The 16,350-nt window shown below is 35.2% G+C and overlaps 1 protein-coding gene across 1 annotated transcript in view; it reads left to right on the top strand.

The window, feature by feature from the left end:
- The window catches only part of DOK6 (docking protein 6), a 239,923-nt gene that overhangs the window by 133,444 nt on the left and 90,129 nt on the right, over window positions 1-16,350 (top strand). Inside the window, exon 4 of the mRNA XM_059853228.1 lies at window positions 11,382-11,501. Within this exon, the coding sequence (XP_059709211.1) occupies window positions 11,382-11,501 (120 nt within the window). The remainder of the gene's footprint in view (window positions 1-11,381; window positions 11,502-16,350) is intronic.

Raw genomic sequence — 16,350 nt, 5'->3', positions numbered from 1 at the left:
CTGTGTGATGCAGGAAGCAGTGGTCCTAGCATATGTCACTGAATATAGCAGTACTGTCCTGCTAATAAATGCTGTCCTTGCTGCTGTATCATCATGCTCACCAGCAATAAAGTAGAAATCAGCAATATTCAGATATGTATGTAAGCCCTACCTTGTGTTTGTTTGACAATATTTCCAGCGTGTGCTGGGTATAAATAGTTTTCTTCTCATATGGCATTTCATGTTGACAATCATCCTGGTTTTTCTGAGAAGAGTTTATTATTTCTGGGAAGTGTTTATTATTTGTCTGTACAAATATGATTTAGATGAAGATATAGTTTACTGTGGTTAAGAACCAGCTGGAAGGAAAGTCTAAAAATCATATGTGTCATTAACAAGTCCTTCAAATGCAATTCCCTGCTATGCATTTCTTGATGTCTAGATACATCCTATCCTACCAATCTGTGTAATTTTAATTAAAATGTAGACATGATTATACTATGAATTTATATTGTAAGACAACAATCTAAGTTAAAAGGCTTAACATCTTAATATCTGAAGGCTTATTTATAAAGTCTATGATCATGGTAGGAGAAATGTGAGGAGGAAGAAGTTGGAAGGAGAACTGTATGTTTCTGCATGTTATTATGTTGATCTACTTTATAGGCAGTTTGTAACTGCATGCCTGCTTAGTTAAGAAAATAGTGGTAGCCCATGAATTATGAGATTTTAAGTAATTTTATTTTTTTAAGGTTGCCACAACTATAATTATAATCTCCATTGTGAATCAAATAGCTGACAGCATGTGAAAATTTGTGTGTATGCTGATGAAGGCTATTTTGAATTCTAATGGGTATTATAAATGTTTTATTTAATGGAGGTCATGATGGAAAAACTACAGATTTATAACTCTAGGTAGCTTATTTGAAAAAAGATTTGGGAGTTTGTACTTATAAACATTATACATGTATTTGTTGATATAAACTTTGGGCTTCATGAGGGATCGAATCAAGGGAGTAAATGAAGTTGTCAATTTTTTCTGATAGAAAAAGAAAAGGTTTCTCTCTTTCTAGCTCAGTAAAGCGTTACTTCTCCAAAATGTCACTGTCATTTGTATAACAAGTTTTTTTCAATCATGCTTCATTCTGTTATACTGCAATACTAGTTTTGGGCATGGAAATTGATTCCTTAATTCTATATGTAACAAGATTCTATGCAAAGGCATATGTTAGGTTTTATTCTGAAAATGTAAAGAATAATGTCTTCCTACCTTTCTTTAATTCAAGAACAAAAAAAAAAAAAAAAGGACAGAATTATGTAAATTGTGTATATAGTTGCTCTTTATTACTTACTTGTTATTATAATCTCATTGTAATACTGTGATCCAGGAAAAAAATACCTAAAGTCATGCTTATTTGTTTTAACTAAATTAGTAAACCCCTGCTCACAGTCACCACAAAATCAAGAGGTGATTTTTTTCTTTTTTTTTGAGGCAGTGGAACTTTGGGGGAAGCTACTCCAAGCAGAAGGAAGAGCAACATTTAAGTCAGCCATTTTCTCGTTTAAAATCATTAATGCAGAAAATAGGAAAGGCATATGGCAGCATAAGAATTGCACTTTTGCCCATTAGTTGAATGTGCTGATGGTGCTAACTCCTCTCCAAATGACAGTGATCAATTTTCTCATCCCTACCATTAAAACTCTTTTCTCTGTAGAATTTTCTAGATTGCTTTCTCGGCTAAAAGGTATCAGCCATGGATTTGAATTTAGCCTAAGTCATGAGAAATTGGGATCTTTTGCCTAGAGTCTCAGTAAGGAGCAGAGAAGACCAGTGTTTGCCAGTGTATGACTTCATCTCCTCCATAAAGGAAAGGATAATCCTTCCCCTCCCCTCTAGCTGGGTGTGTGCCTAAAATTCACTTCACAAGTGAGCTGTTAGTGGGCAATTAATCACCAGTGTGCACTAATTACAGCTGCATCTTCTGTAGATACTCTTTCTCACTGTAATCAGCCCCTCTGATTTACAAACCTAAATCCTAATCTTTTGCTGCAGTTCTTGCTTTGTACAGATCAAAATATTAAATTTAAACAATTTTTATACTTTCATTGTGAGTTGTTTACCCTTAAATAAAGATGAAAGATTTTAAATAAAATTGTCTTTCATCTTTGAGTCTCCAGTTAACATGCCTTAAACCATTTCAGCAGAGCTCTTGAAGTTTCCAATGATTTACTCTTGTTTTTTTCTGTAAGATTGCATTCAACACAACTTATTTTCTTGGAGAAAAACAGCACATAATTGAAGATGGATCCATTTACTGTTTTCCTGGTTCAGCAGCATGGTTTTACTGTTCTGAATCTTAGAAGTCTACTGAATTAAAAAAGAAAAAGAAAAAATGTCCTATTAATGTAATAAAAGTATAGATTATGAGTTTCAGCTTCAAGCAACTATATCTTCTCTCAGGCAATCATTTGTGTCTCCTATGTATTCATCATCATGTAGACACCTCAGTGGTATAAAAACCCAGTAATCTAAAATTTCATATTTTAGATACAATTTTTTTAGAAGACTGTTATTTACAAGAGGTTTTACCTGATTGAAAAGCCTCTATTTTCATAAACATTCAAAGAATGTCTCTTTCATTAAATATTCTCTAATTTAAATAATGTTTACATGTATCAAAGGTAAAACTCCACTTTACACTGGGAATAAAAGATACAAGTTTAAAATGAGAGTAAGAAATTGATAATGAAAAAGTAATCCCCTTTGGGTTTAAATTCTGTAGATGTGAAATTTGAGAAAGACTTTTCTAATTATATTTCCTTTGGTACTTACTCCAGACTATGAACTTTTAAGATTTATTTCTTTGTGGTAGCACCACATTAAAAACCCCCAAGAATAAAGTGGAAGACACGGAGTCATTTTGAGCTAATACTTTGTTCTGCCTCAGAATAAAGTTTTATGCAACTGAGAATCAAGTAGAGCACATACTGCATTATGATCTTACAGATGATTTCAGTCAGTAATTGCTTTGAATGACTTTCTTTACACTTCCAATGCCATAAAAACCTTCTTGATTCTCGTAGTAGCAAGGACTCACATCTTCAAAACAATAGTTTTAGAGTTAGGGGAAAAATTTTGCATTTATTGGACAATGGAAACAAAGAAAGAAAAAAATGTATTCTTTCAGGAGGTTTCTTATTATGAAAGTCATGTATAGTGCCATGCAGGACAAATTTCCTAGCCTCTTCACATTAGAAGAGGGCAACAATAACACTGCCCTCTGTGCTCAACCCAAATTGCACAACTTTTAATAAATCTTAAGTATTCATAGCCTGAAGTCTTGCTTTAGTTAGTCATGTTCAGCCAAAGAAGAAATGGGAGATTGCAAAAACATCCAAGTGTGTTAGTTGCTGTCTGCTCCTACTGATTTAATGCAGAAGATATGCAGCTGGGTGGAGTAAAGTCATATGTTCAAAGGCATAAGGGCAATGAAGCATATAGTGGAAATAGTATGCAGTTTTCCTTCTGTTTATTGAAAATAGTCCTTTTCACATTGATTTTGTAAAGGGAAACTAATACTCTTAAAATTATTTATCTAATTTAACAATATTTCTGATCTTCAAGTGACAAAATTTTCCAAAACTTCAAAGATAAAACTGGATATTTAACATATTGAAAAAGAAAAGTGAAAGGAACCCTAGGATTTGTACCAGTTTATTTGGGTATTGGATTCTTTTACTAGACCATAACATAAACACTTGAAAATGGAAAGGAGGCATACTTTACATTTGCATAGAAGGTATTAAATTTCCCATTCATTTAAAAACCAGCACTATAACTTTCCCAAGAGGAATAAAAATGTTGTGGGAGTAGACTAAATCTGAAATACTACCAATTTTTAAGATAGGAAAATGCTTTTGCTTACTGCCAGTAATGGGGTAGCAGCAAAAGTTGATGTGATAGCATCCTCTTTGTGTTATGTTCCTGGTGACAGACCTTTTTTGGACGCTTGACTGATGGTGTTTATGCCATTCCCACTACTGACATGATGCCTGAGGTTATTTTACTTTCATGCCATTGCAATTTAACATTAATAACAGTTTAAACAGGTATGAATTGACAGTCCTGGGGAACTGTAAAATTCCCACATCAGATTCTTGTTACTGGCCCATTAGTTTCAGACAAAATGTGAATGTTTCTTCTATGTTTAGGCAGATTTCATAATTCTTTCATAAGTCTTGTTTTCATAATTCTTTTTTTTGCACTTTAAAGAAAGTTTGAAAGTTAAAGAAAGTTTGAATTGAGAGTGAAATTTTGCCAGGCATATTTTTAGGTAATGGTGTCTGCTCACTTTTGTTCTGTTGGACATGCTAAAACTTGATAAACATTTGTGTTACAAGGAGAGCTACAAGTTTCCAGCATGAAGTAGAATACATAATTTTTAAGAATACTTATAAATCTACCCTCAAGGACTAATTTATCCACTGAATCACATTTTCTTTCTGGAATGGCATCATTCATTTCTCTAGGACTAATCATAGACTAAGGTGATATACACTTCTTTTTAATAGCAGAAATTGCCATTTTCATGAACTAAAAAAGGAAGACAAATGTCCTATAGTTACATTAGCAGTAGTATGGAGCAAAGGAAATTCCTTCCTTGTAGGCTATTCATTTTCCCATATACACTCTGTTTTTCAAGCAAGTTGTCAGAGTTCTGTTTCTGTATGAAAACTACATTTTCAAGCAGCATTGCTTATGGGGAACTTTGCTTCTTACTGCTTTAATGGACAAGAGTTTACTGGACAGTAACATCAATATGACAAATCTTTTAAAATACTTTTCTTGCCTTCAAAAGGATTGACTTAACACTGTGCATGTTTCTATTATAGACAGGACAATAGACAGACTAGCAGCTGAGTGCTGGTTATATGAAACTTCTTATCAGACCTGCAGAAACAAATGAGATGTTTTCATGAAAATGTCAGCTTTGATATATCTTAATAAATACAGACCTATCCAGCTGGCTATTTGCAAACACAGGTACATAATTAGATTAATTATCAGAACCCCATTCTTGATAAATCTTGCATCTCCAGATAAGTGTGGCAGAAACAAGAGTTTTAAAAGCTAATAAATGTCCTTTGGTAATTATTACAATTAACTGTACTGCCCTTATACCAACTCAAGTTTAAAATAGCCAATAATTGGGAAATGAAAGTTTCTTTTTGTATAATACCTAGCCCATATCTTCCCTCACTTAAAAAAAAAAAATTGTGCATTAGCAAAATATACCGACGGATAAAGCATAAAGTTACAGTGTATGTGTTCATGTTCTGTAATTTTCATTTATCTTGATTGCTGCATTATTCAGTATTTCTTTAAGGAAAAAAAGTAATGCTCAAATGAAAGGTGTGTATATCTTTAAACTAATGGTATAGTCAAAAATATGCATGATTTTAATAGCTGTTATTCATTCAACAGTAAGGGTGTTATCATATTAAAATGTGGAAATGAGAAGTTTTTTAGGAACTTGACTCACCAAGAGTATTTCCAGAGAATATTTTCAGGCTTCCTTTCACAAGTTTTGCCACTGCTAGAATATGCAGCATTTTCAGTGAGTTAATATGATTTAACAGTGGTTTTCTGTATATGACTTTCCTTTGTCTTTTGGTTCAATGATTTACACTTAAGTAATAGGAAAACACTTTACTTCAGGCGAAATATTCAAAAATCAGCATTCAAGAAAAATAGGAGAAAGTTTCCGTAGAAGTAGTGTTATTTGAAACACAAGGAAAAATTCTATATATGAATCCCACATGTCAATAAAATACCTTCAAATATAGTTGGTCAATAAAAAAATAATTTTAATAAACCGGTTGCTCTCAGAGTTGCAGCCTATTATCTCTGTTCCTTTCTACTGGAAAGCAAGTTTTAGTCTACATACAGAGTGATTTTCTCTTCTTTCAAAATAAATGCAACATATGTCCCCTTCGTTGCTTCCCAGCTATCACTTGATAAAAATTTGCCAAATTCATGCATAGGCAGTGTTAATCAGTAATATATTATTATACAAAATAAGCTCTATCCCTCTGTTCCTCTGGGCAAAGATATGAAATATCCACATTGCTTTAGATTAGTATCTGAGTGTGTGTGACGTGCTCTAGTAAAAGTACCCAAACTAACAGAGAGACATGGTTAGATAACATATTTTAAATATTTATAAAATCAAATTATTTTCAAATCATCAAAGAATGATCTATGTCCTGATAAAGGAAAGGTGTTTCTGAGGCATTATTGATTTTGATAAGAAATTACATGCCTGCAGGCAATAGTATTATTTGCTAGTGAAAAAAAAAGGATTAAGTTGCTTCATATATTTTATGTGGTGGAGTATAATAGCACATCAATCCTGTGGGAATTCTATAATATTTTTTCTTATTAACTTCTAATTAAGCCTGAGTGATTTTTAGAAGAGATAAACTGCCACATTTTTCAGTATCATCTTTCTTTCTTGGTAGAGAAGATCAGGTCTAAATCCTACTAATCTAGCCAGGAAAGAACCTCCAGTTTCATTCAGGGTAAAAATATTTAGTTGGATTTATGCCTCTTATAGACATCATTTAGAAGGAAGATGAGCTAAACAATTTGTACAGCAAATACATAAAAATATTTCATAAATTAAGAAACTAACATTTCAGATTTATACAGTTTGACATCAGGTAAAACATGAAGATGTAAGTGAGGTTTTTGGATTTGCACAAGGACTACGTTTGTTATCCCCCTCTAATATTGTACGCATGCGTTTTCCAACCTAAATTCTTAACCACATCACTTTATGTGGGCTGCATGAGAAGAGGAAGAGGCCTGTCTCTAGGAGTTGCATATAAATTGAGCCCTTTTATTTACAAATTCAATAAACTGATGCTTATAGTGGTGGAGTGGCTCTCCCAAAAAGGAGAGCACTGGACTGAGGAGGAGGGGTCAGCACTTCAGGGCTTTATCTCAGCTTAGAGGCGTCCAACTGTGCTGGCAGCTTGTGGTTGTGGTGGGAGATGGAATGCTGCTGTAGGATTCTGCCACCTGAACACAGAAGGAAATTGTGAAAGAATGTGAAGTTACCAGGATTCAGAAGTGGTTTGGTTAAGTCCACACACAAAATGCTTCCTAAGCTGGGAGTGTGAAAACAATCTCTCCTCTAGCCTTAGAGATCTGGAGGATCTAGAGGCCAGATAGAAAGAGATCTAGAGGGTTTCTGTGGACAGTGAATTTGAAATGCATCCATGTATATGCTTCATTGCCACTCACCCCCTCTCGGCAGAGAATGTTGTGTATAATGATTTATTTTAAAGTGTAAGTAGCAGAAGAACACTTTTGCTATGACAAGTTCCTATCTCTAACATAATTTGCTGACATTATTTCATCATTGCTATTGTATCAGCAAACCAACATCATCCTGTGGTATCACCTATGTCCAAACAGTGGTCAGACTAGGTACAGCACCAGTGTGATCACCTGAGAACTGAAGCAGAAATGACACATAGCCTCAGGCATGACCTAAAACTCAGATCAGCTGCAGGAAAACATTGCCAATAGCAAGTTGAGTAGCAAGCTTACAGATTTGTTCCCAGTAATGTTTCTTGTGCAGTAAACAGTTCCTATTTAAGGTTGCCCATCTCTTTGCATTTTATCTCACCTCATCAGATTTTTATTGTAGAATTTTATAATTAAATAACAGTAAAGATAAAAATGCAGGTATTTTGATTTTATTTATAGCTGTAAAAGCATGCTTTACAATTTATCATTCAGTCCAGGAATTCAGTTATCTTAAGAGGAAAATAAATTTTTCAGTGACAAGTACCAGTTATGACTAAAACCTCTGCATTTGCCACCAATAAATCTAATCTACATGCATTAAAGAGGACAATTGTGCTGGCACTTTTTTATTACTTGGTTCTACTGCAATATTTCATCTGTTTCAGTATATGCATATCATCAAAATAAAGAAGTAACTGAAATATCTCTGTTTTCTGACGTGGTACCTAGCAATCTTAAAGAATGCTGCAGTGACACATTTACGTACTGTAAATTATAATAAAACATTTTTTGTATCATAAATAATATTTAATTTGTTACCCAGAAACACAAGACATTCTGTAGACATTTTACAAAAGAATGGCGGGTCGCTTTATTGATGCGCATGGTGAAAGGAGAGTCAAGGGTTTGGATTTGAAGAGTAACTCACCTTCTTCTGAAAAAAACATTTCACATGTCCATCAAGGAAAAGGTTGAAGGCAATTCCCTGCAAATAAGCAATAGCTATCAGAATGCATTAGGCAGGACTAACTCATACACTACCTTCATACCCTTGACCTTCCAGACACATTTGTAGATAATGTTGATTCTTCTGACAGCAGACACAAATCCTCACAGTTCTGTGGGCAGATATTTCAGTTCTGCATTGAAACTATATTTCCCGTAGCATCAAGTCAATCATGTCTGTAAGACAGACATTTTGAGTTGTGCAGCAATACAATGCATGCTTTAGCCTACACTTTGCAAAATATAGCCATGATCTTATAATGCTCGTACCAAGATAAGTTTCTTCTGTATGTCAGTGGGAGAATGGTCTAATCTGGGCCTAATCATCAGTGTCTGGTAGCAGTAAGGCAGCAGCTTAAAATAAACTGCCAGTCAAACCCTCTGAAAGGGGTTTCTGGATCCAAATTTTCAAGACCTAGATGTTCCTGTAAAAGAGATAAGTAAATAGATTGTGGAGACAAAACAAGGACGCATAGAAGAAACAGCTTCCTAGAGCACTTGGTTTGTTTCCAAAAACATCTACTAGAAATTTGGTGTGAGAATACATATAAGTTGAATTTGTAGCTTTTACATGAGCCCTCTTTTGAATACATATTGATGTTAAACTGGATTTATGGGATTACCAGTGTGTTTCACTTTCTTCTCAGATATTTGTAATATTAGAAAGGTTAGGTAAGTGTTTGTTTACCATCATCTCATTCTACATTTTCAGTACAAGTCCTTGCAGTCTGGATGAAAGCACAATGAAAAAAGTAATAAATTGCAGATTTTGTAAAATGCATAAAATGTTATATCCTCGCCACACTCCAAGAAAAATTGCAGGCTTTATATAGAGCTATGCATTCTGTCAGCATATATATTGTTCTGTGACACAGTTTAGGCAGAAAAGAAGCAAAAAAAAACCCCATGGGAGCACTTGCCAACATTTGCACTGTCACCTTTGTGCTGCCAGCTTTGCCCATCGATTGCCCTGCCTTTATCTAAAATTGGAAGCAGATGTTGGGTAACTCAATGGCACCTCAGCTCTCTTACCTGTCTGCTGGCACCCTGCTCCCTCGCCCCATCCACATGCTGCCAGAATAGAGCAGCGTGGTTTGGGGTCCAGTTCTATCATCTATGTGCCTGGCATGAAACCCTCTCCACGGGAAAGTGGGATTTGTAAGGCATGGCTTCAGTTCAAAAGACCTCACAAGTATCCAAGGAAATGGCAAACACTGAAAGAGGGGAAGGGAAAATATACAGGAAATTTCTTATGTATGAGTAGAATAATTTTGAAACTAGGTGTTTGAACAAACTCATCTTCCTTCTTTTAAAAGCTGTAAAAATTTACTGCTGTCTAGAGATAAGCCTGTCCTTTCCTTACTTCCATCAGGGAGGATGGAATCCATAGCAGTGTTGAAAAAACAGTGTCCTGTTACCTCAGTATTTTCTTTTCACCTCTGAAGCTAAATGTCATCTGTATGTTACTGACATAATGTTCTGTCTCTTACCACTAGAAGGTGAGGCTGTTATGAGAAGACCAACTTTGGGGATTTGTGTCCTGAGACAAAGACTGCAAAAAAGCAGGAAGGGCTAAGGGACACCACTTTCCTCAAAATACTCTGAAGAAACACCCCTAAAATCTTGTGGCAACAGCCATATTTGGTTCTCAAAAATTCCAGAATAGGCTCTGTTATTTCAGCTGTTTGGCTGGGAACTTAGTCAGCTGCTAGCCAGAATAACTCAGGAACTATATGGATCTGTTCCTGGATTATTCAAGACACTGAACAAAAGAAGGTATCCAAAGGTTCTTGGAACTGTGTGCCTGTCTCCCTTTCTTGTCCAGCAAATGTTTGTATGAGATCTATGTCTAACCAGGCAAGGATTTGAGGACTGTACCAATTAGGCTTAGAGGAGTTTTTCTCAGATAAAAAAATTCACTAATTCCAATGATTCATCATCACTAAATGCTTTGGGGCTTGCATGCAGTATTTTTCTCTCTCCCAGTTTTAGCAGTACATTGGAGAGATTGTCACAAAATTATTTTCCCAATGTCCCCCGTAAAAGGATTGGAAATTCTGGCCATTTAATGCAAACATTTCTAGATTACTGGAATCCCTCACTGTTGAATATGATCAGAGACTGACTGTGACCATGGATGTTCAGTGAGTGTGTGGTTCTGTGTCTGCTCTCCTGGAACTTTCCTTAGGTGAAGTCTTTCCTTCAAATAAAAGGCAATCTGGGTAGCTGCATGATTTTTCTTGGTTGTAGTTTCATACGGTGTTAGCTTCAACTTGAGATGATGCGTGTCTGACCAATGCCAGGGATTTCATGATGTTAAATTTGGGAAGTGGATAAGATGAAGCTGCAGTTGAATGGGAGGATGTTGAGTTGTGTGTGGGAATTACACCTTGTGGAATCCACATTTTGGTGGACTGGCAGATACAGAGCTCTCATGTTGCTTCAATGGGAAAGTCAACTCAGAAAAGACTGGGAGGTTTTGAATCTTATAAATGTTTCAACTAATGCCCAAGTTGCCCTTAGACCAAAAGAAGGTGAACAGAACTGAAGAAATTAATTATTCAGAATACCTTGGCAGGCATAGTCTTTCACTACAGTAGAGAGGGAAGTTTGGCATTTGAAGAGCATTTTATAACTATTTTTCCTTTGCTCTTAGAAAAATGCTCTAACACATTTAGAAAAAGAAATTACCTTAAGAGTTCAGACTTGTCTAAAAAGCAGTAAAGAATATTTCAGCTATTATATATGAAGTTTTTCTAAATTGCATTTTTTCTTTCAAGAGGGCCCGCTAGAAATATACTGCCTTGAAAATTCACTATTCCTCTTCTTTGTTAGCTCCACCTCCTATCCTCAAATTTGAGGATGGAAGATGCAGTCCTAAGAGTGTAACCCTTTTTAAAAGTTCATAAATTGAGGTAAAGAAATTATTGTGGGAATTTATGCTAATAATTCATGTTTCTACATAATCATATTATAATAAACCTTGTCAGTAATAGGAAGTATTGATTTAACTTCACACCTTTATTTTCTTTTTTTTTTTTAAATATCAACATGAATGTATTTCTTTCTGTTTTCTCAGAATTAGAGGCAGAGGAGTGGTGCAAGCATCTTTGCATGGAATGTCTAGGGGCCAGGCTCAATGATATAAGTCTTGGGGAACCAGATTTGCTTGCTGCTGGAGTCCAGAGAGAACAAAATGGTGAGTAACTTTTTATGTACTCCTAGATCCGTTCTTAGGTGAAATCCCATTTCATCTTTCCTTGTGCCTGTTGTTGTGAGGACTTTTCTTTTGCTAGTAAATGGAAGCACATCCTTAGTAAACATTTGGATATGCTTTTGAAGCTCAAGCCTTTTTTTTTTTTTTTTTTTTACAAATAAAGATTATTAAATTCCAAGCCAAATAATAGAGTGACTTTGTGTTTTCATTGTGTTCAGATTTCCCTGTCATGGGAAATGATGGCCATGACCCTTCTGTTTCTGGAAAAGATGGCTTCTGTGCAGAGGAATAAAGCAGCAGCTGTTGTTTGGCAGCCTTTTAAGGACAGCGATGAACATACCAACAGCGATTTGGACTACAAAACACATATTTGCTTTAAACTCCTACCTGTCTTGAATATTGAAGTCAGGATCATCTAAATGCTGTCAAATATGGGTGAAAAGGGCAGTGACAGATGTTAGTCAGCACTAAGCCTGAGTTGTAAGTCTTCATCTAAAGGCTATTTGGATTAGACACATGCACAGGAAGAATGCTAGTGGATGGAATAGGCTATAACAAAAGAAAATCTGTGATTACCCTGTCATTTAATTCCTATTAATGAACACGAGGGCAACACAAAATGTGCTCATTTAGTCCTCCCTAAATTACAGCTCTCAATGATTATTACTGTCTTGATGCTTTTATAAGATCCAATAGCTTTCAACAAAGTAATAACACACACTGCCTCAATGGTTTTAAAATATCAAGCCAACTATCATTATAAACAAAATTATGTAATTAAATTATAAAATGTATGGCACTATATTTATTATATTATTTCCCTGAACCTAATAGCACACAGCATGAAATATACAGAAATCTTTAAGGAATTCTGCTCAAAAAGCAGACGCGTTGAAATGGGATCTAAAAGAAGTTCAAATGTTCATGAAGTTGTTTACCTGCTATGAGACACAGAATTCAATTTGTAGTCTCAAACTACTTAACAAAGGGAGAGCTACTAATGTTGTAGGAGAGTGATAATGATCAGACAGCACTCAAAGCACCCCATCTGCTATATGTTCATAGGCTATAGGTATAAAACTCATCTGCATGCTACTGTAGAGAGAACTGTGTGAACAGGTGGAGGTCTTTCACAACTGTGAAAGGAAATAAACCTCGTCAAAAAGCCTGGGATGTGAACAGAAAAGTAGTTTGAAATTTGTCAAGCTCTTTCTGCAGTGAATTCATGTACTCTCCAGCAGCTTTTGGACATAGATGGAAAATATTGCATTTTGTAAACTTTCTGCCTAAACTAAGGCAATTGATTCAATTGCCTTAGTCTAGAAATTAATTGCAGTGTTACCAACCAGCATATATGAACATAATTAGCATCTTTATTGTTCTAAGTAAATAAATGAAAGGAAACAAAGAGGCAAAGCATGTATTTGTTGTACAAATCACATGAATAATAATGCATGGAGGGTATCATTAGCTGTATTCTTTTAAAACAAGTGACTGAATACATATAATCCTATATTTGACGAGCATGCTCTTCTAAATCATTAGTTACAGTATCTCAAACAAGTAATTCTGATACCTATCCTCATCCTTCCCTCATCCCCTTGATGCACAACTTTGCATTTTAATAAGCATGTTTGAAATTCAAAGTTGTCTTATTCAGAGGCAAAACAAATTCTGTTGTGAATGTCTTTTAATCAACCTGGAAGAATGAAAAAGTGCAGAGACTCTTACTATAGGTATGAAATTTGGCATTTTGTTCATTTATCTGTGCTGTAAGAACCTGCAGTTGCACTCAAATTCCTGTAGCAGATTTCTTCAGTTGAGTGGAACCATGCCTTCAGTTTGCACTGGTTATCTTATTCTGCAAACCTGGCAGTGTCATTCCCCACATGACAGTGTTTTTGAGAAGGTGGCTGGTTCCAGGGTGGCATCATTTCAGATATTTTATTTCTTTTCTTGCGCATTTTCCCCATACATTGCTTTTATAGACATGCTATCAAAAACAGTTGGTAGTTCAAAAGATACCTCAAAAACATTTGAAAGTCGACTGAGCTTTTGCTTATAAATATTCTTGTTGAGCTTTCGTTGACCTGAAACTGAAAGGTCAAAGTTTATTTTTCAATTGAAAATTCATGGACAGTGGCTATGTGTATGAAGCCTCTAAAACCTTGCTCTTTGTGAAAATGGCATCTGTGGCACTCTCTGTGTAATTTTTTTTTGTTTTGTGTGTGTGTGTGTGTGTGTTACATAAAAACTGAATACCAGTGTAGTACCTTTGAATGTCATTTCTTCAAAACATATTGCAAGTGTGTCAACTTCACAGAATTCCTCTCAAGTTAGTCCATTTATTAATGCTTACTTGAAACAGAGATGTGAGAACACAGTTTGTAAAACCAGTAGCAGAGTCTCACAGCCTCAGCATCTAGTTTTATGCAAGTTCTGTTGCCTGACCTGTACAAAGGCTTTCTTTCAGGTCACTGAAAAAAAAGATGTCTCTTACTGTTTGAGCAAGACCACAGATTGTAATAAATATTATAGTGTTAATGAGTTTTCAGTTTTGGATTTTTTTTTTCACTTTTAAAGGCTAAAAGACATTGAATAATGGTGTCATACTGTTCAGATCTCTATGATATAACAGGTGTTAATGCATTAATCCCAAAAGAACAGGTGTATTAAGCATTAATTGCATCCCATTCCACTGAGGTTTTTTCAAATAGTCACTTTTCACTAAAGATTTTCTGAATTGTGTAAAATTTGGTAAAGATACATCTTTGGACTGGAAAAACTAGCCTAATAAGGTGGGTTTTTTTCAAGAACTGCTTTACCTTTTCCAAGAGATAATATTTTTAATATGCAGCATTCTTCATGAGTTCAATTACTTGCCCATCCTTGTTCTTAAAGGACATTTTAATGATGTGAGGGTACTCCCCAAACATATCAGATAAATAAATTGGTTCTCTCTCAAAAAAACCCCCAACTTTCTGATGTGTAGATTTGTAGGTTTTTCCTGTATGTGACCACCAAAGCCATTAACCTCAGTTTGCAACATTTGAAATAATGTTTCGTAATTGTTATTGTATAGGTCCACTAAAATTGCTGCATGCTACTTGTATTTTTATACACAAAAAATTAAATTTCAGAAAATATTTGTTGATGAAAATATGCATGCTTTCTCTCATTTTTTAATACTTTTTTTTATTATTTCTGAGCCTGTTTATCCCCCCAGTCTTGCTCTTGTGGTCCTTCTGAGATGAGCTCTAGATTTGAGAAGGGAAGACACCCGATTCTCTGTGGCAGGAATGCAACAACATGGTTTGCAAATAATTTGCTCTAAAGGCTGGAAAAATTGCTGTTTGGTGTGCAAAGGCTGTATAATCACAAGGCACTTCTGTCACATGACAATAGAAACCTAAGGTACTACCTGAAAGAGGCATTTATATCTCTGGGGCGGTCAGTAGGTGCCAGTGGGATCTGTTTCAGCATAGCTGAGCTGTTGTTTGAGCCTCCAGCACCAAGCAGTTCTGCAGTGGTGACAGGAGAAGGAGGCAAACTGTAGGGCTGCTCTGCTTATAGCAGGCAGCTCAGCTGCTGTGTCTTGTAGGAAGGATAGAGAAGACATCTAAGCTGCTCTTGTGCAAAGCACATCAGTAATAGGAAGCTTCTCGCTGGATTTCAGCTCCATTATTGCTTTCCAGAAGTATTACCACAAGTCCGCTGCGTAAACTCTGCTGCAGAAAATGACTATTATGTGGTTTTCTTTTGAAATTTAAGGCTCACAACTAATGGCTGCTTAGCTTGGAATGATGCACAAATTCCAATTAAATTGACATGTGAAATGAAGCTTCTGTTGCTCTCCAACTATTTTACCTTCTCTCTCCTGCAAATCTAAGTGATTTGTTGGTGTACCTCAGCCCTGTAGCAGCAGCCTTGTTTCTGTTTAAGTTTCTTTTCACACTGAACATGGTCTCTAGCATTTATGAATTTCCTTTTAGATTATTTGCTAAAGAATTAAGATACAGTATGAAAGCAAAAGCAGTAGAGGCCTCACTGCAGAATCCTACCCAGGTAATTTATGTACTATAATGTCAGTGAAGCTTTATATGCAATCATAAGACAAATAATAATACACAGTTATAACTCCATGAAAGAAAATCTGGACCAAGTTGGATCTGATTACAGTGTTGACAAGTCTTCTAAGCAATATGCTGTGATTCTTTCATGCACATTTCATAATCCTTAGGTTTCTCAAGCTGCTGCCAGATGAAGAAGTTGTGAATGTAGAGTGTTGACTTCACTTGGAAAGACTGGAAGCTTCCAGCTCTCAATGCATTTGGAAACATTTGCAATACACCCCAAAACATAATGACAAAAACAAATTTTGGGGTTTTGCTGCTCTTTTTTAATTTTTATCTTCCATGATGATGTCATATCTAGAATTTTGCCATTCTCATAATGGATAGTGTGTCCAATGTGTCGCTATTTTCTTTTTTTATAAAATGAAGCAATTTGAAAGATGTAATCCAAATGGACAATATACAATAACAGACTATATTTAATGTGAAAAAGAAATCAGAATATTCAGATAATGTTGGTTAAAAAAGCAATATGTGTAGACTATTAACCAATTCACTTTTTAGGAGCTGGTGCATCTGTTTGGTGAAGATTCTATTTCTACCAGCTTTAAATACTAAATAACAGCACTAAAATAGTTGAATACTTGTACTAAATAATCTTCTTTTAATCTTTTCTGGTACTAAACCATTTTCTATTAAACTTTATTTGTAAACTTGATGTAAAACTTGAGAAAAATGGGCAAATGTTAAAATGCAAA

This window comes from Haemorhous mexicanus, chromosome 1 (assembly GCF_027477595.1).
Source record: "Haemorhous mexicanus isolate bHaeMex1 chromosome 1, bHaeMex1.pri, whole genome shotgun sequence".
Lineage (NCBI taxonomy): Eukaryota > Metazoa > Chordata > Aves > Passeriformes > Fringillidae > Haemorhous > Haemorhous mexicanus.
The sequence above is the reverse complement of the archived record's forward strand: the minus strand, read 5'-3'. Positions and strand labels throughout refer to the sequence as shown.